The sequence below is a fragment of the Oncorhynchus kisutch genome, linkage group LG14 (assembly GCF_002021735.2).
Source record: "Oncorhynchus kisutch isolate 150728-3 linkage group LG14, Okis_V2, whole genome shotgun sequence".
NCBI lineage: Eukaryota > Metazoa > Chordata > Actinopteri > Salmoniformes > Salmonidae > Oncorhynchus > Oncorhynchus kisutch.
Genome location: NC_034187.2, coordinates 62131951 through 62159403, shown reverse-complemented (window position 1 = coordinate 62159403; position 27453 = coordinate 62131951). Strand labels below are relative to the sequence as shown.

At 46.9% G+C, this 27453-nt stretch overlaps 1 protein-coding gene across 1 annotated transcript in view; it reads left to right on the top strand.

Moving 5' to 3' along the window:
- The first annotated feature begins 5243 nt into the window (after nt 1–5243).
- The window catches only part of LOC109904422 (protein FAM135B), a 41186-nt gene continuing 18976 nt past the window's right edge, over nt 5244–27453 (top strand). The window contains exons 1-6 of the mRNA XM_031788711.1: nt 5244–5333; nt 8653–8732; nt 15774–15928; nt 18577–18647; nt 22596–22769; nt 23103–23235. Coding sequence (XP_031644571.1) covers nt 5257–5333; nt 8653–8732; nt 15774–15928; nt 18577–18647; nt 22596–22769; nt 23103–23235 — 690 coding nt within the window. The 5' untranslated portion in view covers nt 5244–5256. The remainder of the gene's footprint in view (nt 5334–8652; nt 8733–15773; nt 15929–18576; nt 18648–22595; nt 22770–23102; nt 23236–27453) is intronic.

The following is a 27453-nucleotide window of genomic DNA, read 5'->3' as shown; positions in this document are numbered from 1 at the left end:
GGTCTTAGTATTCTGTCTAGACTTCATCTGTTTTAACACTTGAGTTACAGTGTAAGTGAAGGTATCTTTGAATCACAGAGGGTCTGAGTTGTACACATAGCAACAATCTATCTGGCTTATCTCGTACATACAGTAAGCTTCATTTAACTTACTATAAAGAAGTCATTTTGATTAAAAGGAGAGATCAGGTGAGACAAGGCCAGAGCAATTGACCCAGCTGGAGAAGTGCAGGTCAGGGACAATGTGACAATGGCAGAATCTAGCAGCACCTGTTAAATTCTATGGTTCAATGCACACTCTGTGCAAGCAGGCCCACACATCTCTTCTATTGCTATAGTGACTAACACGCTGCTTTAGTGTCAGCAGTCTTTTTCACGTCAACAGTAAACTTTGAAATGGAAGCTGATGGCTCAACAGAGTGGTAGAGACGAGGTGGTAAGGTCCTTTTTTCATCATCATCATCGACATCATCATTAGTATCGTTGTCGTCGTCATCATCATCATCATCAGCGCAAACAGACGAGCTCAGTAGAAATAAGGAAATGATTGTAGACATGTAATACCCTTGAAACTGTTTGTGTGTGTGGATCACAGGGATCCTAGCAAAGTTCTATGTAATTCTATGGTGTGTAGAGATGTTGCCTGTGCCTATTGCTGAGGTTGATAATCAGGGGAGAGAATCCAGCCTCCGCTATATACAGTACTTCTGCTGGCAGTGAACATGATCTAGCGGTTACACTGGGAGTGTGTGTGTGAGAGAGAGAGAGAGAGACGGAGAGAGAGAGAGAGAGAGAGAGGGAGAGAGAGAGAGAGGGAGAGGGAGAGAGAGCGAGACAGAGAGAGAGAGAGAGAGAGAGAGGGAGAGAGAGAGAGAGAGACAGAGAGAGAGACAGAGAGGGAGACAGAGAGGGAGACAGAGAGAGAGAGAGAGAGAGAGAGAGAGAGAGAGAGAGAGAGAGAGAGAGAGAGAGAGAGGGAGAGAGAGAGAGAGAGAGAGAGAGAGAGAGAGAGAGAGAGAGAGAGAGAGAGAGAGAGAGAGAGAGAGAGAGAGAGAGAGAGAGAGATTGAATGATATGCATCCGCCTGTGTTTCTGTAAGGCACACAGTGTTCAGTCCCAGCTCTAGCCTGTATATCCCAGTCAGAGTGAGGGAAATGCAGAGCTCCTGCTTTTGACTCAACGAGATACACTTGACAACAGCTGACTAGAACTGGGCTCAAGCGAAATGTGAGAAAAATGAGACTTAACCAAATACAGTATGCATTTTCCATTGTGTTATACACTCTGAGAAAAAAAGTGCTATCTAGAACCTAAAAGGGGTTTTCGGCTGTCCTCATAGGATAATCCCTTGAGGAACTCTTTTTGATTCCAGGTTGAACTCTTTAGTGTTCCATGTAGGACCCTTTCCAAAGAGGTTGTCACATGGAACCCTACCTGGAACCAAAAAGGGTGCTCCTCTCCCACCAACAACTGTCTGAGGCTGCTGGGTCAAGGCTCTGTGTCAGGACGGGTCACTGTTAATATGACCCACGGACTGGCACAGCACAAACCTCAGCACCCTATCATAACCTTTATTAAAGTAGCCAGTTTCGGCAGGGGAGTGTGTATGTGCATGTGTGTACGTGTGTGTGTGTGTGTGTGTGTCTGCCTGCCTGCCCCCTTACATGTCAATGTGACAGGAAAAGTAATGCCGTGCAGAAGGCAGCAACGCTGTGTCACATATTTCTTCCCTCCCTGCAGGCGGTTTTCATCAGCAGCGGGATAACGAACCACACAGTACAGGAGGAGGCTTTGTTATTGTGTTTCTCAGCCTCTCTGCCTTTTAAATAGAGCAGCATCTTCTAGGCCTGGGGTTCTGAATCTGAATCACATTCAAAAAGTTTGAAAGCCAAAGTTCCTTTTGTCAGCGAGAAAATACAGACAAATTGTTTTGTTACTTTATAACGCTAATCTGCATCCTGCCATTTTTATGCAGAAACATTGTCAAGATAGTGGCGTTAAGGGTGTTTCACTGCTTTTACAGCTCTAGGATTTGGCATAATGGGGACGGCATATTACACATGGTTGTTATACACTCTTCTAGCTTCAAAGACACATCAAAACTAAGGGATCACGGATAACAACATGATCGTTCGACCCCCTTAACGGGGGAAAACAAGCTTTTTGCATGGTTTTTGGAAGTTGATTTGAATGCAGATCACATAGAAAAATGCGATGCAGTATGTTTTATTTTCATTGTGTAGCTTTATTGATAGATGATGTCCTACAGGCGTGGTGGCTAAGCTGTAGTTTGATGGGGCCTCATCGGTCCAGTTGGAGGGTTGTGGGTTTGATTCCCCTTATGTTAAATGTATGCACGCCTGACTGTAAGTCGCTTTGGATAAAAGCGTCCACTAAATGGCATATCTTTTGATACTGTATTTGGTAGAGTTATTAAATGGGGATCAAACAAGCTGAATATATCAACTGTTTAATAACTGTGACTCATCAGTACAGTAGAGGTTGATCACGTCAGCATCTGGGCTTTAAATCGTAATCAAAACAGAGACAATAAACACAAGGGTTGCTACCATACTGTAGTAATGCATGGCAGTAACAAACGTACCCATGCTATTGCTAACTGCTCTTACTATTATCATGATAAAAGGCACGAGAGAGAGTGATGTCGTCATTGAGAGGAAGGCTAGATTTCCTTCTAAATGGTTGCGATATGTGGTTGTTTTATTAACCTAAGCTGATCAAAGTGTAAGTCGCTCTGGATAAGAGTGTCCGCTGAAGGACGAACATGTAAATGGGAATGTGTCAAAGAACACAGTCTACAACATGGCATCATTATGATTAGAAAACACATTAAGGGGTGAATGGGAAGACGCTTAGATTGTGAGTCGACACTTTCCCATGTACTGTAGAGCAGGAGCCGTCCCATCAATTTATAACCTTTTTCTAAAACTTCATCCCGGGTGTCTCTCCATTCATCTCAATTTCCATGCTCAGGTTGTATGCAGTCAAGGTGCCTGTTGACTCTGTGAATAGCATCCTGGGAGATGGAAGGATCAAGGCAAACGCTTCCTGAGTGACTCATTGTTTGTCTAAATAGAAACCATGGTGGAGGAGGGTGTGTGTGTGTGTGTGTGTGTGTGTGTATATATATATATATATATATATATATATATATATATATATATATATATATATATAGGTGCTTCTATATCCAGTCTGGGGTTACCTCCCTAAATGCCAGTTTGCTTCTCACTGTGAGGCCTGAGGTCAACTGAGTCACAGAAGCTCTACAGTGAAGAAGACAAATGACTGTGTTCAATGATTAGGTGATAAATGTCATAGTTGGATTCGATTTTGATTCCTTGTGAATGCCTTTTTTTGTGAAAGGATGCTTACTGGGCCATACATTTACTGATTAATCATGAAGGTACTGCTGGCTTTGTCACTGCAATCATAAAACAATGGGGCTAGTGCAATAGAGCATTTTCCAGTGTGTTCCTCACACTGCAATACCATGTATGTCTTTTGTGACAACATTTTGAGGTCTTGAAATACTGTAACTGTAAATAACTGCATTGCATAACTGTAAATAACTGCACCTTAATAACTGTAAATAACGGCACCTTATAACTGCACCGTATAACTGTAAATAACGGCACCGTAATAACTGTAAATAACTGCATTATATAACTGTAAATAACGGCACCATATAATTGTAAATAACTGCACCTTAATAACTGTAAATAACTGCACCTTAATAACTGTAAAGAACTGCACCTTATAACTGTAAAGAACTCCACCTTAATAACTGTAAATAACTGCACCTTAATAACTGTAAATAACGGCAACTTATAACTGTAAATAACTGCACCTTAATAACTGTAAATAACTACACCTTAATAACTGTAAATAACTGCACCTTATAACTGTAAATAACTGCACCTTAATAACTGTAAATAACGGCACTGTAACGGCGTTCTTCGTTTGTTGAGAGAGAGTCGGACCGAAATGCAGCGTGGTGGTTAATCATGATCATTAATAAAGAAAACGGCGATACATGAAATAACTAAATAAATACGAAAACAACAAACGGAACGTGAAACCTAATACAGCCTATCTGGTGAACACTACACAGAGACAGGAACAATCACCCACGAAATACAAAGCGAACTCAGGCTACCTAAATACGGTTCCCAATCAGAGGCAACGAGAAGCACCTGACTGCTGATTGAGAACCGCCTCAGGCAGCCAAGCCTATACAACACCCCTAATCAGCCGCGATCCCAAATACTACAAACCCCAATACGAAACACAACACACAAACCCATGTCACAGCCTGGCCTGAACAAATAATTAAAGAAAACACAAAATACTAAGACCAAGGCGTGACAGGCACCTTATAATTGTAAATATCTGTCCTTAATAACTGTAAATAACTCCACCTTAATAACTGTAAAGAACTGCACCTTATAACTGTAAATAACTTCACCTTAATAACTGTAAATAACTGCACCTTAACTGTAAATAATTGCACTTTATAACTTTTAATAACTGCACCTTAATAACTGTAAATAACTGCACCTTATAACTGTAAAGAACTGCACCTTAATAACTGTAAATAACTGCACTGTAACGGCTCTCTTCTATCTCCTCCTCTGACGAAGAGGTAGAACAAGGATCGGACCAAAATGTAGCGTGATGATGATTCATGATATATTTTAATGAAGGAAAACCTATACATACAGAAACTACAAAACTAACGAAATGAATTAATGATAACCGAAACAGCCCTATCTGGTGCAAACACAAAGACAGGAACAATCACCCACGAAAACACTCACAGAATATGGCTGCCTAAATATGGTTCCCAATCAGAGACATCGATAATCACCTGACTCTGATTGAGAACCGCCTCAGGCAGCCATAGACTACGTAGACACCCCACAAAAACACACCACAATAACCCATGTCACACCCTGGCCTGACCAAATAATTAAAGAAAACACAAAATACTAAGACCAAGGCGTGACATGCACCTTATAACTGTAAATAACTGCACCTTAATAACTGTAAATAACTGCACCTTAATAACTGAAAATAACTGCACCTTATAACTGTAAATAACTGCACCTGAATAACTGTAAATAACTGCACCTTATAACTGTAAATAACTGCATTGTATAACTATAAACAACTGCACCTTATATTGATTGATATACTATATTTCCTCTCTGCAGGGGATGACCTGGAACATATCATGTCTGAAGTACAGGGGACGTTGGAGTTTTCTGTAGAGCTGCACAAGTTTCACAATGTGGATCTCTTCCAGAGAGGGTGAGTGTAACGGAGGTGGACAGGTGAACCATGCTATGATGAGTAACCTTGCCTTGTGACCTGAAGACTTGGTTCAGCTCCCCGGGCTATTAGTTAGGCTTTAGCTCCGCGGGCTAACACATTCCTGTGGCATGTAGGAGACTTGGGTTCAAACTACAGTCTGACAGTCTCCGTCTGTATCTCTGGCTGTTTCATAGTTCATATTCATACCCACTGCCGCCGCAGTCTTAATGGTAACGCTAAAACGGACAGTTATGATTTAGAAAAGGGTCATCTTTATGCTGCACGGTAGGATGTGTCTGAGGACAGATGTGAGTTCTCTACATAGGGAATAGGGTGCTATCTGGGACACAGACACGATGAAGAATAGGGTCATCTTTATGCCCTACAGACACAGTGTATCTACTGAGAGATTGTGATCTGCCATATGGCTAGCCTCTGGGTTGTGACTCTGGCTGACGGGAAGGTCATCCTTACCCAGATGAGATTTTCCTGGGTCCAAACAGGACAGAGGGGGATGTTATAATCCTTAGCTAAACCTGAGTGCACTAATATGAGAGTTTTTCATGGATTGCCGTGTCTGCCATGTTTCTGCTCCGAACAGCAACAATGAGGGAGTAGGTCTGACGGGAGCACAGAACAGCGAGACAGAGAGTTAGAGAGTCCAACTGACTGCTGGTGTCAAGATAACATTGTGATTTGCTATTGTGAGTTCAGGAGAAATGTGCATTATATAGACAATTAGGTAAAAAAATCTTATATACAGCCCTGAAAAAGCCATTCACTTGTAGGTTTTATACAAACCCTATAGAGGAGTTATTGCATTAAACGGTTTTGTTTGATGTTTAAACCAGGAGATGGTGATAAGAGCAGCGCAGGCCTTCTAGTTGAGCTTAATGGAGGGTGAATTAGTCGCTTCTAACGTTGCTCTTGGTGTTATAATCTGGTTTGATTAATAATCCTGGCTGTAGTTTCGAGGAGCTTGTCTCCATTCGAAGTGTTTATCTGTTGATGGCGTTCTAGCTAGCAGCAGGGACAACGCCACAATGACCGAATGTTTCCGCTGTTGTTTTTATTGGAAATGTGTTCAAATGTCATAATGGTGCAGTGCATGATATCAAGACAGACTACAGGTATATTGAGTATCGTATCCACATCCCCCGCTTCTCTCTGTCATGTTTTTACTACAGTACACTCGGACTCTAAACCGTAAACAGGCCCTACAGTGCGTTGTGTGCAGCTGCGCTCTCACCTGCTTTAAGCTTCTTCCGAGCGATGACTCTACCCTTATTCATTTATCAACCTTAAAAACCTTATCCCGTGCTCTTCACTGTCACGCCTCCATCATCCAGAGGTGGTGCCTCACTAAAACCCTGCTGATACCATGTCTGTGCTCTTCACTGTCACGCCTCCATCTTCCAGAGGTGGTCCCTCACTAAAACCCTGCTGATACCATGTCTGTGCTCTTCACTGTCACGCCTCCATCTTCCAGAGGTGGTCCCTCACTAAAACCCTGCTGATACCATGTCTGTGCTCTTCACTGTCACGCCTCCGTCTTCCAGAGGTGGTGCCTCACTAAAACCCTGCTGATACCATGTCTGTGCTCTTCACTGTCACGCCTCCGTCTTCCAGAGGTGGTCCCTCACTAAAACCCTGCTGATACCATGTCTGTGCTCTTCACTGTCACGCCTCCGTCTTCCAGAGGTGGTCCCTCACTAAAACCCTGCTGATACCATGTCTGTGCTCTTCACTGTCACGCCTCCGTCTTCCAGAGGTGGTCCCTCACTAAAACCCTGCTGATACCATGTCTGTGCTCTTCACTGTCACACCTCCGTCTTCCAGAGGTGGTCCCTCACTAAAACCCTGCTGATACCATGTCTGTGCTCTTCACTGTCACGCCTCCATCTTCCAGAGGTGGTCCCTCACTAAAACCCTGCTGATACCATGTCTGTGCTCTTCACTGTCACGCCTCCATCTTCCAGAGGTGGTCCCTCACTAAAACCCTGCTGATACTATGTCTGTGCTCTTCACTGTCACGCCTCCATCTTCCAGAGGTGGTCCCTCACTAAAACCCTGCTGATACCATGTCTGTGCTCTTCACTGTCACGCCTCCGTCTTCCAGAGGTGGTCCCTCACTAAAACCCTGCTGATACCATGTCTGTGCTCTTCACTGTCACGCCTCCGTCTTCCAGAGGTGGTCCCTCACTAAAACCCTGCTGATACCATGTCTGTGCTCTTCACTGTCACACCTCCGTCTTCCAGAGGTGGTCCCTCACTAAAACCCTGCTGATACCATGTCTGTGCTCTTCACTGTCACGCCTCCATCTTCCAGAGGTGGTCCCTCACTAAAACCCTGCTGATACCATGTCTGTGCTCTTCACTGTCACACCTCCATCTTCCAGAGGTGGTGCCTCACTAAAACCCTGCTGATACCGGGGGAATGCTGGGTGGGGGAATGGGGGATGTCAGCATTGACAGGATGATAATACTATATTGAGTTGTTGTTATATTTAACCCTTATTTTACCAGGCAAGATGACTGAAAACACATTGTCATTTACAGCAACAACCTGGAGACTAGTTACAGGGGAGAAGGGGGGAATGAGCCAATTGGAAGCTGGGGGGTGATAAGGTGGCCAGATTGGGAATTTAGCCAGGACACCAGGGTTAACACCCCTAGTACCAAGTATGCAAGAGACAATTACAAATGATATTATTAGGTATATAATATCTGTTTTATCAGCTATTGTACAGAGCTCTACTACTGTTGACCTTCAAGCACAGACAGCAGCAGACTCACTGAAAGGATGTGCATTATTATGAGTAATGCATTATATATTGCCATTTGATCCTGTCCTTATTAATAATTAAGGTACATTTGTACAATTCCTTACCAGTTGTGTTTAACAGGACAGTACTAGCCTTTCCAGCTATTTCTTTCCATTCCATTCTGAACATTTGTTTCATATGCATTAGTATGTGTGTGGAATGTTTAGTGATGTGTAGTGATGTGTACAGTAGTGCCGGTATGTGTGTAGTAGCTATGTACAGATGTTTATGTTAATTTGATCATCCTGTTGTTGCAGAAATTTTTAAAAGACGGCTAAAGTTTGTAATTTCCACTTTAAGATGTCAGACTTGATTTGCCTTAATGTAAAATGTATCAACCCCCTTCAAAAAATGTCCATTAATTATAATCCACAATATAATTCACAGTTTCAGTTGCTGCAGGATTATTTTCCCGCTGTAGCAAACTGGCTCAAATTAAGATCTTACATCTGTGTAGTAACTGAAGGTATTGTATTGTTTTCTCCCTCCAGATTCTACCAGGTCCGAGCAGGGTTGAAGGTTTCTCCTCGTGTACCACACAGGTTGATAGCAACAACACCAGGGAATGCAGGTAAGAATGATGTCTTCTCACATTGTGTTATATCTCGATAACGCTGGGTGTTTTTAATGCATAGTTTGCATAGAACTGTTTCTGTAGTTTTACAGATACTAATTCCCACACAGTATGAATCTCACTGATTCCAGCAATGGGTAGGTGGGCAAGACCCACACCAGCTTGTAGCAAACTGAGACCTCTATACTGTCTGTATCTATGCAGCCTGTTAGGCCAGGGACTCTGGTGGGTTGAGTGTGAGAGGATCATGGGTTGTCTGACACTGAGAATGTTCTGGTTACCATCCTACTACATGATTACGATCATCTTCTGTGATCCACATTCTTTGGACAGTTTCCTTTGATGTTTCTGAAAACAGTCATCTTTCACCATGTGTGCTTTTTATAGCGTGTGGCCCACTGAAACTCTAGTGAATGGGAACGGTAGTGTGTCGGTAGTGTGCTGTGCTGGAGCCTTGTTCTTGACTGTTATCAGAGGGCTCAGGCCTGGGATTCTGTGTTGAAAGATGCTGTATGTTGAGTTTTATTTTACGGTCACTCTCTAGAATCTGAAACGTTTTGGGGGAATTCAGTCTGTACCACATGCTAACTGTGTGTATGGCCCATATTATTCATGTTTCTGAGGCGTTTGCCATCGGGTCCGGCCACCATTAGCTCTATGGGGTGCTTCAGTGTTGCATGCTGGGCAGGAATCTAAGACGGTCATGAACACTGCTCATCTTTGTCTTAGAAATGCGAAACTAAAAGGTTTATTGAACATCATTGTGTCGACTAATGATTTAAACATGGCAAGTGCCTCAGCTGGCTATAAATAGACTGCATGTTCTGTAACAGAGAAAGTAGTCCCTCTCTTCCTCAGAAGAGTCCCACAGAAAGAAAAGTGACCAAGTTCCCGTGGCAACCAAGTGGCGTCGTCTCAAACAATCTGTTTAGGGGTGTGAAAGTATTCAGGAGAATGTTGTTATAACATGACAGAGTTATATGGCAGAGTTGAAACAAAATTCATGTGTGTTGAGAGAACAGAGGAAAGCTGGCCTTGGACACGCCAACAGAGAGCAGCGTGTCTCTGTTTAATAGTAATACGCCTGGTTGTTATTGGCGGAGTGTTTTCTCTCTGTGGGGAAATGTGAAAATCAGTCTAGCTTATGTGCATGATGTCATTTCTCCCTTTGTGTTGCATCACAACTACAATTGTGTTGACTAGGTACGCAAGACTGTTCCAGTAGACCGGGCTGACACACTGTCATTGTCCTGTACTGTAGTCCCATCAGAATTAGCAGACAGATCTGGTCCTCTGGATAAGCAGGAAGACATATTCCAGACATATTATCGGATTTACTGTAATAAAAAAAAACTATTTATAGTTCATTATGATTGGAAAAGGGCGCAGGGAACAGTGTGTGTGTGCGTGTGCGTGAGTGTGGGCATGCTTTAGTACTTTGGGGTGTTCCTTCTTTGACAAGGGCACGCATGTTTGCGGCTACAAAACCCCCTTGTTCTGTTGGTCTGACCCTGACATTGAGATGTGATACTCAGGCATTTAATCAGACCCACCAGCCACCTGTTCCTCCTACTGAGACATTAATAATGTCATACTGACCTATGTAGGGAAGTCAGGGAGGCATTGATCAGACCAATATGACCTGTTGTATGGAGCAGCTTCTCATGGTGCTGTGCACTATAAAACAACATAGTATTTTACTCCATCAGTTTGTGAAGTAGAGTGCAGTATATAATGAGATTTTAAATGTATATTGAACTACAGTATGTATTGTATCCAGTCTTTGATTAGAGAGGAGAACTGCATAAAGTGGAGGGCATCGACTTGAGCGAAATTGCAGCATTTAGCGCCCATAATATATTCAGTCTGATGTTGATAATGTTTTAGTTTATTGTCCATAATATACTACATGACCAAAAGTAAATGGACAACATTTAATTACAAAATCATGGGCAATAAGTTGGCCATGGAGTTGGTCCCCCCTTTGCTGCTATAACAGCCTCCACTCCTCTGGGAAGGCTTCCCACTAGATGTTGGAACATTGCTGCGGGGACTTGCTTCCATTCAGCCACAAGAGCATTAGTGAGGTCGGGCACTGATGTTGGCTGATTTGGCCTGGCTCGCAGTCGACGTTCCAATTAATCCCAAAGCTGTTTGATGGGGTTGAGGTCAGGGCTCTGTGCAGGCCAGTCAAGTTCTTTCTCACCGGTCTTGACAAACCATTTCTTTATGGACCTCGCTTTGTACACCGGAGCGTTGTCATGCTGAAACAGGAAAGGTTATTCCCCAAACTGTTGCCACAAAGTTGGAAGCACAGAATCGTCTAGAATATAATTGTATGCTGTAGCGTTAAGATTTCTCTTCACTGGATCTAAGGGGCCTAGTGGGAACCATGAAAAACAACCCCAGACCATTAGTTCTCCTCCACCAAACTTTACAGTTGGCACTATGCATTTGTAGTGCCAGTCTACTGCCAATGTTTGTCTATGGAGATTGCATTGTTAGTGTGCTCAATTGTATACACCTGTCAGCAACGGTTGTGGCTGAAATAGCCAAATCCACTCATTTGAAAGGGTGTCCACATACTTTTGTATATATAGTGTATGTGCACATTCAGCATTAATAGTTTGTACTGATTATCTCTGCACTGCCATACGATAACATCTACAAATAATTAGCTGTAGTGCAGAATATTCACATAGCCTAGACCACAGTGTCAGGATTGCCTGCACATACAAAGTGCAGCAGTGTCAAAATATCTGTACACAGTGAGCGCCGCGAGCTACATTGCAGCAATGCACCATACAGTAACATTATATTTCCATATTCTAATTGGAGGGCTTAGCCAGAGCCCTCTTCCCCATCTCCCTCCCCTCTCCTGCACTCCTCCTCTACAAGGTCACGTATTACAGCTATATGCCTTAAAGACAGACAGGACAGACAGGGCTACCAACCATAAATTCACCAGCCAATGATAAGCTCCGCTCTGAACAGCCAGGAGAAAGACATTTATCAACCACAGAGACTTGGGAAATAATCCACCCACCGTACTGTGGGAGATTAAAGTGTTGTGTGCTTGACATTTCAATTGTCTGGTGCCCTTCAGACAAGGTGTGAAGGATTGTCTCGCTTCTGAATCCCAGCCATTTAATGGCTGTAATTCATATAGAAAGACATTGTGGTTTGTTAAATCAGGATGGTGTTATATGAATTAGTTTAGCGTCTACTGTTCTGCTGCCTCCTTACTGTAGCTTAACTCTAAAGGTATTATGTCACACAAACAGTAAGAGAATATCAGAGAGAGAGAGAGGAACGTGAGATGGAGAGAGAGAAAAGAGAAAGTGAACAGGACAACATACAACATTATTAAATCAGTGTACACAAACAACAAGTGTGCGGTTACAATTGACAAAAAACACACATGTTTCTTTCCACAGGGGCGTGGGGTGAGACAGGGATGCAGTTTAAGCCCCACCCTCTTTAACATATATATCAACGAATTGGCGAGGGCACTAGAACTGTCTGCAGCACCCGGACTCACCCTACAAGAATCTGAAGTCAAATGTCTACTGTTTGCTGATGATCTGGTGCTTCTGTCCCCAACCAAGGAGGGCCTACAGCAGCACCTAGATCTTCTGCACAGATTCTGCCAGACCTGGGCCCTGACAGTAAATCTCAGTAAGACCAAAATAATGGTGTTCCAAAAAAGGTCCAGTTGCCAGGACCACAAATATAAGTTCCATCTAGACACTGTTGCCCTTGAGCACACAAAAAACTATACATACCTCGGCCTAAACATCAGCGCCACAGGTAACTTCCACAAAGCTTCGAACGATCTGAGAGACAAGGCAAGAAGGGCCTTCAAAAGGAACATAAAATTCCACATGCCAATTAGGATCTGGCTAAAAATACTTGAATCAGTTATAGAACCCATTGCCCTTCATGATTGTGAGGTCTGGGGTTCGCTCACCAACCAGGAATTCACAAAGTGGGACAAACACCAAATTGAGACTCTGCATGCAGAATTCTGCAAATATACCCTCAGTGTACATTGTAAAACACCAAATAATGCATGCAGAGCAGAATTAGGCTGATACCCGCTAATTATCAAAATCCAGACAAGAGCTGTTAAGTTTTACAACCACGTAAAAGGAAGCGATTCCCAAACCTTCCATAACAAAACCATCACCTACAGAGAGATGAACCTGGAGAAGAGTCCCCTAAGCAAGCTGGTCGAGGGGCTATGTTCACAAACACAAAAAGACCCCACAGAGCTCCAGGACAGCAACACAATTAGACCCAACCAAATCATGAGAAAACAAAAAGATAATTACTTGACACATTGGAAAGAATTAACAAAAAAACTGAGCAAACTAGAATGCTATTTGGCCCTTAACAGAGAGTACACAGTGGCAGAATACCTGACCACTGTAATTGACCCAAATTTAAGGAAAGCTTTGACTATGTACAGACTCAGTGAGCATAGCCTTGCTATTGAGAGAGGCCGCCGTAGGCAGACCTGGCTCGCAAGAGAAGACAGGCTCTGTGCACACTGCCCACAAAATGAGTTGGAAACTGTGCTGCACTTCCTAACCTCCTGCTAAATGTATGACTATATTAGAGACACATAATTCCCTTAGATTACACAGACCCACATTTTTTTTTTAAACAAACCCAATTTAGCTAAACTCCCATATCTATTGGGAGAAATACCTTAGTGTGCATCACAGCAGCAAGATTTGTGACCTGTTGCCACAAGAAAAGGGCAACCAGTGAAGAACAAACACCATTGTAAATACAACCCATATTTGTGTTTATTTATTTTCCCTTTTGTACCTTAACTAGTTGCACATAATATGACATTTGAAATGTCTTTAATCTTTTGGAACTTTTGTGAGTGTAATGCTTACCATTCATTTGTATTGTTTATTTCACTTTTGTTTATTATCTACTTCACTTGCTTTGGCAATGTTAACATATGTTTCCCTTGCCAGTAAAGCACTTAAATTGAATTGAAATTGAATTGAGAGAAAGAGAGAGAGAGAGAAAGAGAGAGAGAAAGATAATGATTGTATGTGCACAGTGGCACAGTGGGTGAAGTATCTCCTTTGTTATGCTATAGAATATTCATTATTTGGTTGCAAACATACTGTATATCTGTACTCGTATTACTCATAACTAATTGCATCCCTTTAAATCACAGTGAAGCCTCTTTAGTGCCTTGCCAGTTCTGCTCACTGTCTCCCTCTGTACCCTCCCTGTAGAGCAGAACTAGAGATGCCATGTTTTTAGATGAGCCTGGAGTACTGAGCATTCACCCTCATTACAACTTTGTTGACAAACCGACTCTTCATCTGTAATAGGCTAGGATTGGTTTGGAATGAAATGAGAGTATTTCCACTAGCTGTAGTACATCATGCTGCCATCACACAACAGCCACACTGCCTTTCACTAAATTTAGTACACAATCTGACACTCATGCTGGTTGAAGCGACTGTTCTTTCTGGAGAGGGCTGCTGAGAGAGGGAGAGAAGGGGAGAACAGAGAGAAGAGACAGAGAAACAGAGGGAGAGAAAGATAGAGGGGGTTGGGGCATAGAGTTCATATCTACCTCTATATCACAGAGGTAGATAAAAGGAGAGCACCTCAGTGGGGTGCTTCCTTCACAAAGGTCTATCACAGCTGCGCCTCCAGCAACCAGCTGCAGACAGCTGCTGTCTCACATCTACTCTACAGAAGCAAGCAGAAAACACCACTGACTATATAGAGATTTACTGGAAAACCTTTTATTTTTATACCCAGAGAAATGTCAGATTGTATATAATCCACTGCTTCTGAGCCTCAATTATGTGGAGGACATGAAATGACAATGGGAATGGTGATGTGTTTGTCATGTATGATGATGATCAGGGCCGCCTCTAGCCTTTTAGAGCCCTAAGCGAGATCTGGTTGGGGGGCATAACCACCACGCTGGCAAAACATTTAAGTTCATTTCCTGCAAATCTACACTCTTTGCCATGGGGCCAAGAGAGCATTTTGCAGTTGAACACATTTCATGCAATTTCATGCAAAGTACTAATTGTGCCATGGGCTGAGAGAAAATTGGGCAGTTTTGAAGCTAACTCTCTACCATTATACACATTTAATCATTGGGTGGATACAATTTTGAAGTTTAAAATATAATTTCCTGCAATTCTACACATTTTGCCATGACCTATACCAAGTCCATTTGATATCTGAGTGAGAGTGACTAGCAAAATCAATGTGACCAGGCACGTTGTCACGCCCTGGCCATAGAGAGGCTTTTATCCTCTATTTTGGTTAGGCCAGGGAGTGACTAGGGTGGGCATTCTATGTTCATTTTCTATGTTTTGGATTTCTTTGTTGTTTGGCCTGGTGTGGTTCTCAATCAGAGGCAGCTGTCTATCGTTGTCTCTGATTGAGAACCATACTTAGGTAGCCTTTTCCCACCTGGGTTTTGTGGGTAGTTGTTTTCTGTTTTTGTGTCTGCACCAGACAGAACTGTTTCGGTCAATCTCTTTGTTGTTTTGTTATTCAGTGTTCAGTTCGAATAAAAAAAGATGAACACGTACCACGCTGCACTTTGGTCCTCACCTTCTTCCACCAACAGCCGTTACACACATACCTTGCTTGCCTGGTCAGTAATTCAGCCATGATTACTACAAGGTTTAGATAGCTGGCAAGACTAACTTATCTAGCTATCTATAAAATGTTAGCTGACATGGGCAAATTGATTGACTGTCAATAACTGACATAACAAGAGAAACTGCTGATGCACTACCAAATGTCTAAATTGCACCTTGTGTATTCTACTATTCTAACTGTCAATAATAGGTTGAGAGCCCAACTGACTTCCAAAAAATAAATGCAAAAATAGACAGACAAGTTATTATATTTTGGTCGGGGCCCCCTAGCTGCCACGGGCCCTGCGCGCAGCACGTAGTTTGCGGCAGCACTGGTGGTGATGATGATTACGATGATGATGATACTGCAGCTGCTGCTGCTCTCTTCCCCTAGGGGACTGTAGTTTCAGCTCTGCGGGGGTCCATGATGGGGTCCATGAGGACACTACGGTGTTCAGCCGGATCTTCCAGATCCTCTACCGAAACGAAGAGGTCAACGTCGATGACCGCATGCTCTTCAAGGTCCACCTACTGCTCGATGGGGAGAGGGTGAGACACACACACACACACACACACAAGGTCAATTTAACCACTTGAAGAGCTTATTTCCTAAATGCTATATCAACCAATTGATGTTACAAATGTATAATTTGTACAGTTCTTTATTAAAAATGAAGTTATTTGTTACATTTGACTGTGAGGCGGATATGTAACATTTAGCAAAAAAACATGATCAAACCAAGTGATAGATTTTAAACAAATACATGTCTGTCATTTAATGTTTAGATGGTGAGTTTTTTCACTATCACTTTCATAATTTCTTTTAAAAAAGCGAATATATGAACATTTCTGAAAATGGATATATAGCGTTTTGGAGTAAAACTCTTCACTTGTATCTTCACCCATATGGGGGTGTATGGGTGAGACAGACTGAGGAAGCTTGTGGAGCTGCCAGACAGCTATTGATCAAGTGTCATATACAGTTGAAGTTGGAAGTTTACATACACCTTAGCCAAATACACCTTAGCCAAAGCACCCCCACAATATGATGCTGCCACCCCCGTGCTTCACGGTTGGGATGGTGTTCTTCGGCTTGCAAGCCTCTCCCTTTTTCCTCCAAACATAATGGTCATTTTGGCCAAACAGTTCTATTTTTGTTTCATCAGACCAGAGGACATTTCTCCAAAAAGTACAATCTTTGTCCCCATGTGCAGTTGCAAACCGCAGTCTGGCTTTTTTATGGCGGTTTTGGAGCAGTGGCTTCTTCCTTGCTGAGCGGCCTTTCAGGTTATGTCGATATAGGACTCGTTTTACTGTGGATATAGATCGTTTTGTACCGGTTTCCTCCAGCATCATCACAAGGTCCTTTGCTGTTGTTCTGGGATTGATTTGCACTTTTCGCACCAAAGTACATTCATCTCTAGGAGACAGAACACGTCTCCTTCCTGAGCGGTATGACGGCTGCATGGTCCCATGGTGTTTATACAGATGAATGTGGTACCTTCAGGCATTTGGAAATTGCTCCCAAGGATGAACCAGACTTGTGGAGGTCTACAATTTTTTTTCTGAGGTCTTGGCTGATTTCTTTTGATATCCCCATGATGTTAAGCAAAGAGGAACTGAGTTTGAAGGTGGGCTTTGAAATACATCCACAGGTACACCTCCAATTGACTCCAGTGATGCCAATTAGCCTGTCAGAAGCTTCTAAAGCTAAGACATCATTTTAGGAATTTTTCAAGCTGTTTAAAGCACAGTCAACTTAGTTTATGTAAACTTCTGACCCACTGGAATTGTGATTAAGTGATTACTTGTGTCATGCACAAGGTAGATGTGGAGTGGTTGAAAAACAAGTTTTAATGTATGTAAGCTTCCGACTTCAACTGTATATACAGGAACCTACAACCTAACCTACAGAGTTAAACAGGAATCCTGGTTTCATCAGATTCATCTTCAGCTTGTTGGGTACATGGCAGGTCAGCTCTCCTAATTTATTTATTTAAAGTTGGCTACCTACCTGGCAAGTCTTCTAAATTTAGAATTTTTCATTAAATGCATGACACATTATTTATGTGAAGGTGAGAAAGAGAGAGATAGAGGCTGTGGGCTAGAAGGGTAGATCAGATTTCAGCCATCCCCTCTTCTTCCAGAGGTTAACTCCTTTTATTTCTCTATCTATCCCTCTCACTTTCTCCATTTCCCTCTCTCTCCCCCCTAACCTCTCTCTCTACCTCTCTAGCCCCTCTCTCTCCTTCCCTCCCATTCCTATCTTCCCCCCTCTCCCCCTTCTCTCTTTCTCTCTGTCTTTCCCTCTGTCTCTTTCTCTCTCTCTGTCTCTCTCTCTGTCTCTCCCTCTGTCTCTTTCTCTCTTTCTCTCTCTCGTTCTCTCTCTCTCTCGCTCTCTCTCTCTGTCTCTCTCTCTCTCTCTCTCGCTGTCTCTCTCGCTGTCTCTCTCGCTGTCTCTCTCACTGTCTCTCTCGCTCTCTCTCTCTGCTGTCTCGCTCTCTCTCCCTCTCGCTGTCCCTCTCGCTGTCTCTCTCGCTGTCTCTCTCACTGTCTCTCTCTCTCTCCCTCTCGCTGTCTCTCTCGCTATCTCTCTGTCTCTCTCTCTGCTGTCTCTCTCTCTGCTGTCTCTCTCTCTCTCTCTGCTGTCTCTCTCTCTCTCTCTCTCTGCTGTCTCTCTCTCTCTCTGCTGTCTCTCTCTCTCTCTCTCTCTGCTGTCTCTCTCTCTCTCTCCGCTTTCTCTCTCTCTCTCTCTCTGCTGTCTCTCTCTCTCTCTCTGCTGTCTCTCTGTCTCTCTCTCTCTCTCTCTCTGCTGTCTCTCTCTCTCTCTCTCGCTCTCTCTCTCTCTCTCTCTCTCTGCTGTCTCTCTCTCTCGCTCCCTCTCGCTGTCTCTCTCTCTCTCGCTGTCTCGCTGTCAGACTCTGATAAGAAGGACAAAAATAGAACTCAATTTCCCCAGAGCGTGTGTTTAATCAATCAGAATATCAATAGGATTTGACAGTGCTGTTTGTTCTACTACACAGAGCTGTGTGTGTGTGTGTGTGTGTGTGTAAGGCAGAAGATACTGTATTATTGTCTCACAATAATATTGTTACACTGATATGGATGTTTTATTACCCAAATATGTTTTGTTTTAGATTTGTCTAATTGAGGTTGATCCAGTCTTGTTGATATTGTGACTGTTTCTGTTCTCACAGGTGGAAGAGGCTCTGAGTGAAGTGGACTTTCAGTTGAAGCTGGACCTTCACTTCACAGACAACGAGGAACAGTATGTTACAGACTCGGTTACATATTTTCTTTTCTCTGGCACTTTCTCTTTCTCCCCATCGCTCTGTCTCTCTTCCTATCCTCCCACCCCGTCTCTCTTCCTATCCTCCCTCCCTCCCCATCTCTCTGTCTCTCTTCCTATCCTCCCTCCCTCCCCATCTCGCTGTCTCTCTTCCTATCCTCCCTCCCTCCCCGTCTCTCTTCCTATCCTCCCTCCCTCCCCGTCTCTCTTCCTATCCTCCCTCCCACCCCGTCTCTCTTCCTATCCTCCCTCCCCATCTCTCTGTCTCTCTTCCTATCCTCCCTCCCTCCCCATCTTGCTGTCTCTCTTCTTATCCTCCCTCCCCATCTCGCTGTCTCTCTTCCTATCCTCCCTCCCTCCCCGTCTCTCTTTCTATCCTCCCTCCCTCCCCGTCTCTCTTCCTATCCTCCCTCCCTCCCCATCTCGCTGTCTCTCTTCCTATCCTCCCTCCCTCCCGTCTCTCTTCCTATCCTCCCTCCCTCCCCGTCTCTCTTCCTATCCTCCATCCCTCACCGTCTCTCTTCCTATCCTCCCTCCCTCCCTATCGCTCTTCCTATCCTCCCTCCCTCTCCGTCTCTCTTCCTATCCTCCCTCCCTCCCCGTCTCTCTTCCTATCCTCCCTCCCCGTCTCTCTTCCTATCATCCCTCCCTCCCCGTCTCTCTTTCTATTCTCCCTCCCTCCCTGTCTCTCTTCCTATCCTCCCTCCCTCCCCGTCTCTCTTCCTATCCTCCCTCCCTCCCCGTCTCTCTTCCTATCCTCCCTCCCTCCCTGTCTCTCTTCCTATCCTCCCTCCCCGTCTCTCTTCCTATCCTCCCTCCCTCCCCGTCTCTCTTCCTATCCTCCCTCCCTCCCCGTCTCTCTTTCTATCCTCCCCCCTCCCTGTCTCTCTTCCTATCCTCCCTCCCTCTCCGTCTCTCTTCCTATCCTCCCACCCTCCCCGTCTCTCTTCCTATCCTCCCTCCCTCCCCATCTCGCTGTCTCTCTTCCCTATCCTCCCTCCCTCCCCATCTCGCTGTCTCTCTTCCTATGCTCCCTCCCTCCCCATCTCGCTGTCTCTCTTCCTATCCTCCCTCCCCGTCTCTCTTCTTATCCTCCCTCCCTCCCCATCTCGCTGTCTCTCTTCCTATCCTCCCTCCCTCCCCGTCTCTCTTCCTATCCTCCCTCCCTCCCCGTCTCTCTTTCTATCCTCCCCCCCTCCCCGTCTCTCTTCCTATCCTCCCTCCCTCTCCGTCTCTCTTCCTATCCTCCCTCCCTCCCCGTCTCTCTTCCTATCCTCCCTCCCTCCCCGTCTCTCTTTCTATCCTCCCCCCCTCCCCGTCTCTCTTCCTATCCTCCCTCCCTCTCCGTCTCTCTTCCTATCCTCCCACCCTCCCCGTCTCTCTTCCTATCCTCCCTCCCTCCCCATCTCGCTGTCTCTCTTCCCTATCCTCCCTCCCTCCCCCCCCTCCCCGTCTCTCTTCCTATCCTCCCTCCCTCGCCGTCTCTCTTCCTATCCTCCCTCCCTCCCTGTCTCTCTTCCTACCCTCCCTCCCTCCCCGTCTCTCTTCCTATCCTCCCCCCTCCCCGTCTCTCTTCCTACCCCCCCCCCCCCTCCCCGTCTCTCTCCCTATCCTCCCTCCCTCCCCGTCTCTCTTCCTATCCTCCCTCCCTCGCCGTCTCTCTTCCTATCCTCCCTCCCTGTCTCTCTTCCTACCCTCCCTCCCTCCCCGTCTCTCTTCCTATCCTCCCCCCTCCCCGTCTCTCTTCCTATCCCCCCCCCCTCCCCGTCTCTCTCCCTATCCTCCCTCCCTCCCCGTCTCTCTTCCTATCCTCCCTCCCTCGCCGTCTCTCTTCCTATCCTCCCTCCCTCCCTGTCTCTCTTCCTACCCTCCCTCCCTCCCCGTCTCTCTTCCTATCCTCCCTCCCCGTCTCTCTTCTTATCCTCCCTCCCTCCCCATCTCGCTGTCTCTCTTCCTATCCTCCCTCCCTCCCCGTCTCTCTTCCTATCCTCCCTCCCTCCCCGTCTCTCTTTCTATCCTCCCCCCCTCCCCGTCTCTCTTCCTATCCTCCCTCCCTCTCCGTCTCTCTTCCTATCCTCCCTCCCTCCCCGTCTCTCTTCCTATCCTCCCTCCCTCCCCGTCTCTCTTTCTATCCTCCCCCCCTCCCCGTCTCTCTTCCTATCCTCCCTCCCTCTCCGTCTCTCTTCCTATCCTCCCACCCTCCCCGTCTCTCTTCCTATCCTCCCTCCCTCCCCATCTCGCTGTCTCTCTTCCCTATCCTCCCTCCCTCCCCATCTCGCTGTCTCTCTTCCTATGCTCCCTCCCTCCCCATCTCGCTGTCTCTCTTCCTATCCTCCCTCCCCGTCTCTCTTCTTATCCTCCCTCCCTCCCCATCTCGCTGTCTCTCTTCCTATCCTCCCTCCCTCCCCGTCTCTCTTCCTATCCTCCCTCCCTCCCCGTCTCTCTTCCTATCCTCCCTCCCTCCCCGTCTCTCTTCCTATCCTCCCTCCCTCCCTGTCTCTCTTCCTATCCTCCCTCCCTCCCCGTCTCTCTTCCTATCCTCCCTCCCTCCCCGTCTCTCTTCCTATCCTCCCTCCCTCCCCGTCTCTCTTCCTATCCTCCCTCCCTCCCCGTCTCTCTTTCTATCCTCCCCCCCTCCCCGTCTCTCTTCCTATCCTCCCTCCCTCGCCGTCTCTCTTCCTATCCTCCCTCCCTCCCTGTCTCTCTTCCTACCCTCCCTCCCTCCCCGTCTCTCTTCCTATCCTCCCCCCCTCCCCGTCTCTCTTCCTACCCCCCCCCCTCCCCGTCTCTCTCCCTATCCTCCCTCCCTCCCCGTCTCTCTTCCTATCCTCCCTCCCTCGCCGTCTCTCTTCCTATCCTCCCTCCCTCCCTGTCTCTCTTCCTACCCTCCCTCCCTCCCCGTCTCTCTTCCTATCCTCCCCCCTCCCCGTCTCTCTTCCTATCCCCCCCCCCTCCCCGTCTCTCTCCCTATCCTCCCTCCCTCCCCGTCTCTCTTCCTATCCTCCCTCCCTCGCCGTCTCTCTTCCTATCCTCCCTCCCTCCCTGTCTCTCTTCCTACCCTCCCTCCCTCCCCGTCTCTCTTCCTATCCTCCCCCCTCCCCGTCTCTCTTCCTATCCCCCCCCCTCCCCGTCTCTCTTCCTATCCTCCCTCCCTCCCCGTCTCTCTTCCTATCCTCCCTCCCTCCCCATCTCTCTCTCCCTCTCTCCTCAGTTGTGAGAGGTCCTCAGTTAGTAGTGCTGAGGTCCAGGTCTTAATGATGTCCTGCCTGTGAAAAGCCTCTGGCTCTAATAGACTGACAGACTGCATAGTCAAGAAAAAAACAATAGTCCATTAAAAACACTACTATATCACGTCTCTGTGCGGACTTGCATGTGTGTGCACAAATTGTGTGTGTGTGTGTGTGTGTGTGTGTGTGTAAAAGATGAGTTAGTGTTGGATCTGCACATTTGGATCTGTCACTCCAAGTGTGACCTCTGTGTGTTTGAGCTCAGTAGGTACTGTGGGCCACAGATAGATGATTTGTAATGGCTCCTGGATGGCTCATTAAATATCCCATTTGGAGCTCTTGCAACTTCTCAGACGTTGCTGCTCAGAACTGATACTATTTGGAGTCCCCCAGTGTTAGTGTGTGTAGAACATGACCAATTTCAACTTTCAACTTTTATTGCCCCAGAGGGAAATTAGTTTTTCACCATACTTGGATGCTCTTTTGAATTGACTATTGTCCTAGCTGGATAATAGCAGTTAAATAACCCATAACGTGATGTCCTTTAAGCAGGTAATAGTTGGCAAAGTTGCACAATGCATTTTAAACTGGCATCCACTGTCCTTGGCACATGTATGATGCTGTGACTGAATAATGTTCTGACATGACCTGCCAGTTGTTGTCCTCAGGCTGGGTTAGATACTAACTGTGTTGTCTCTAGGTTAGGGGACATCGTGACAGTCCCAGTCATCAGCAGTAGAACCCTGGGTCTCCACTTCCACCCCAGGAGAGGTCTCCACCACCATGTACCTGTCATGTTCGACTACTTCCACCTGTCCGTCATCTCTGTTTCCATACACGCATCCTTGGTGGCCTTGCATCAACCTCTCATCAGGTGTGTGTATGCGTGCTTATCTACTTTACCACCAACATGTCACACTGATGCCCACTACTTAGCTGTCACACCACGTAGCTCCTCTCCTGTTAGAATGGGTTTAGTTTGGCAACCTGCTCTGAGAGGGCATCCACTGGCCTGCTACTTGAATAAATAGTTTTCTTAACACTTAGGTGGTAAATCCAGCTGCCAATATCTTAACGTGAATGTTCAGCCATCCATTACCCTGATTAACCATTACTCTGAGCGCTCTATTGATTACATAAGGACTAACTGATCTTCTCTCTCTTTCTGCCCCCCCCCCTCTATCTCTCTCCATCCCCCTCTCCATAGTTTTGCCCGTACAGGGAAGGGTTCCTGGTTGGGAAAGGGCTCTCCGGAGAACGGTACAGACGTGTCAGCCATGGGGGTATCCATGGAGAACCTGATGTTTGGGGCTGGATACTGCAAACCTGTCATCACAGAGGTACGGTCAAATCAAGTCAAAGTACATTGTAAGTGTATGATTACAAGGTCTCTCAATACACTTTACAGAGGACAGTAGTTGATCAACCCAAACAAGCCTAGTCTTTGACTTTAAAGGACTCCAGAAGGGCAATCTGAATTTGGGAAAGCAGCCCACAGAGTTCACACTGAAGATGAGAGAATCAGGAGACAGAATATCTGAATCAAAGCTCTCTCTCTCTCTCTCTCTCTGTCTGTGTGTTCTGTGTGTTTTTGTGTGCAGTGGCTACACAGGTAAACATGATCACCTGTGAATGGGTCAGTTAGCGTGACCCTCTCTCTCGCTCTCTCTCTCTCTCGCTCTCTTAAATTCTTTCTTTCTCTCTCACTCTCTCTCTCACACTTTCTTTCCATGTCAGGCTGTGTATAAAGGTGAAGTCAGGTGCAGGAGAGCAGAGTATGATAAATAAAGCGCACTTTATTATAGTTCCAAACCGGGAGCACAACAAAACAAACACTCTCAAAACACGGAAGTACGGAGTAAAGCGCTAAACGAACATAACTAGACATGAAAACAATTACACACAAAACTTGATGGGAAACAGAGGGTTAAATACAAGTAGTTTGATTGGTGAAATGAAAACCAGGTGTGTATGAAAACAAGACAAGGCAAATGGATATATGAGAAATGGAGCGGCGATGGCTAGAGAGCCGGTGATGTCGATCGCCGAACGTCACCCAAACAAGGAGAGGAGCTGACTTCGTGAGAGTACCCCCCCCCCTTGACGTGCAGCTCCAGCGGAGATGGTGAAACTCCCGCAGTAGTTCAGGAATCCAAAATATCTGCAACCGGAATCCAGCACCTCTCCTCTGGTCCGTACCCCTCCCACTCCACGAGGTACTGAAGGCCCCCCCCCCACACCCGATGCCTCGAATCCAGGATGGAACGAAGGATGTACGCCGGGGCCCCCTCGATGTCCAAAGGGGGCGGAGGGACCTCCCGCACCTCAGATTCCTGGAGCGGACCAGCCACCGTCCGGCCTGAGGAGAGACACATGGAACGAGGGGTTAATACGATAATAAGCGGGAAGTTGTAGTCTGTAACATACCTCGTTCACCATCCTCAGGACTTTAAATGGCCCCACAAGCCCAAACCCAGCTTCCGGCAGGGCAGGTGGAGGGGCAGGTTACGGGTCTAGAGCCAGACCCGGTCCCCCGGTGCGAACACAGGGGTCTCACTGCGGTGACGGTCCACGCTGGTTTTCTGACGACGCGCGGCTCGCTGGAGATGGACACGAGCAGCCTTCCATGTCTCCTCCGCGAGCTTAAACCAGGAGCCGCAGCCGCAGGAGTGTCAGTCTGACCCTGATGCCATGGTGCCAGAACCATCTGGTACCCCAATACACACTGAAAGGGGGCAAGGTTAGTAGAGTAGTGGCGAAGTGAGTTCTGTGCCATCTCGGCCAAGGGAATTAACGCAGCCCACTCCCCCGGCCGGTCCTGGCAATAGGACCGCAGAAAACCTGCCCACATCCTGGTTGACTCTCTCTACCTGCCCATTACTCATCACCAAGATGATGACTCTCTCTACCTGCACGTTACTCTGAGGTAAGGCTGATCGAGACCCCAGACGTTCCATGAACGCCCTCCAAACTTTCGAAGTAAGCTAGGACCCCGATCCGACACTATATCCTCAGGCACCCCGTAGTGCTGGAAGACGTGTGTAAACAGGGCCTCCGCAGTCTGTAGAGCCGTAGGGAGACCGTGCAGAGGGAGTAGACGACAGGACTTAGAAAAACGATCCACAACGACCAGGATCGTGGTATTTCACTGTGAAGGAGGAAGATCGGTTAAGAAATCCACTGACAGATGTGACCAAGGTCGTTGTGGAACGGGTAAGGGATGTAACTTACCTCTGGGCAGGTGTCTCGGAGCCTTACACTGGGCACACACCGAGCAGGAGGAAAGATAAACCCTCACGTCCTTTGCCAAAGTGGGCCACCAGTACTCCCCAGTCAGACAACGCACCGTCTGACCGTTCCCCGGATGACCAGAGGAGGGAGACGTGTTGTCCCAAGAGATCAACTGGTCACGGACAGCAGACGGAACGTACTTACGCCCAATGGGACGCTGGAGGGGAGCAGGCTCCGTACGCACCGCCTGCTCAATGTCCACGTCCAGCTCCCACACGACCGGCGCTACCAGGCAAGAGGCCGGGAGTATGGGAGTCTGATCCATGGGCCGCTCCTCTGTGTCATACAGTCTGGGCAGTGCGTCTGCCTTCTTATTCTCGGAACCTGGTCTGTAGGACAGGGTAAACACAAAACGAGTAAAGAACATGGCCTACCTTGCCTGACGAGGATTCAGTCTCCTCGCTGACCGGATGTACTCCAGATTGCGGTGGTCAGTCCAGATGAGGAAAGGGTGTTTAGCCTCCTCAAGCCAATGTCTCCACGCTTTCAGCGCGTTAACCACAGCCAACAACTCCCGGTCTCCCACATCATAGTTACGCTCCGCTGGACCAAGCAGGACCCCCCTTCAGCAATGAGGTAATGGGCGCAGCAACCTGGCCAAAACCCTGGATAAATCTCTGGTCGTAATTGTCAAACCCTAAAAATCGCTGCACCTCCTTTACCGTGGTGGGAGTCGGCCAATTGCGCACGGCTGAAATGCGGTCACTCTCCATCTCCACCCCTGATGTGGAAATGTGATACCCTAGGAAGGAGACGGCCTGCTGGAAGAACAGGCATTTCTCAGCCTTGACATACAGGTCATGCTCCAACAGTCGTCCACGTACCTTACGCACCAGGGACACATGCTCGGTGCGTGTAGCGGAGTAAACCAGAATGTCATCAATATACACCACTACACCCTGAAAATCTTGTCTACAAAGGATTGGAAAACTGATGGAGTATTCTTCAACCCGTATGGCATGACAAGGTACTCATAATACCCTGTGGTGGTACTGAAATGCTGTCTTCCACTCGTCTCCCTCCCGGATACGCACCAGGTTATACACACTCCTGAGACCCAGTTTCGTGAAGAAGCGCGCCCCATGCATTGACTCAATCGCCGTAGCGATAAGAGGTAGCGGGTAACTGTACCCCACCGTGATTTGATTGAGACCTCGATAGTCATTGAACGGGCGTAAACCTCCGTCCTTCTTCTTTTTACAGAAGGCGAGAGCCAAATCGGCATATTCTGGGGGATGTGCATGGTGGAGACCTGATCTGGACTTTCCACCGTAGTAGCACCAACGGAAACCCCTACACACCTCCCTGAGCACTCTCGCGACCACCTCGTGAGAGCCCTCTGTTGCCAGGAAATAGTGGGGTTATGCAGAGCCAACCAGGGAAGGCCTAGTACCACAGGAAATGCAGGTGAGTCAATGAGAAAGAGACTGATTTTCTCCTCATGACTCCCCTGCATAACCATGGCCAAGGAGATGGTGGCCTCCCTGATTAGCCCGGACCCTAATGGTCCACTATCTAGAGCATGTACCGGGAAGGGTCTAACTATATGAACAATGGGGATCCCTAACCTAATGGCTAATGTTCTGTCGATAAAATTCCCAGCTGCGCTTGAATCGACGAGCGCCTTATGCTGGGAATGTGGGGAAAACTCCTCAGGGAAACAAACAGGCACAAACAGTTGATCAACAGAGGACTCTGGATAAGTGTGGTGCAAACTCACCTGGGGTGAAGCCAGAGTGCCCTGCCTGTTGCCTCGAATCCCAGAGGAACCAACACGGCACCGACCGGCAGTGTGACCTCTGCGGCCACAGATGGTGCACGTGATGGCTCCTCCTCCCGTCTCCCTATGCCCTGCACCTCCTAACTCCATGGGCACCGGAGCGGGGGCGCTGGATGATGGAACCAACAGAGCCCCCTCTGGACGTCCGCGGTTGACCAGCAGGTTATCCAACCGGATGGACAAATCCACCAGTTGGTCAAATGTAATGGTGGCATCCCTGCAGGCCAGCTCACGTCAGACGTCCTCTCGTAGGCTGCATCTATAGTGGTCGATGAGGGCTCTGTCGTTCCAGCCTGCTCCGGCAGCCAAGGTACGGAATTCAAGGGCGAAGTCCTGGGCGCTCCTCGTCCCCTGCCTCAAATGGAAGAGCCTCTCCCCTGCCGCTCTGCCCTCGGGTGGATGGTCTAAGACGGCCCTGAAGTGACGGGTGAAATCCTCAAAGTGGTCTGGAGCCGTGTCTCCTTCTCTCCAAACAGCGTTTGCCCAC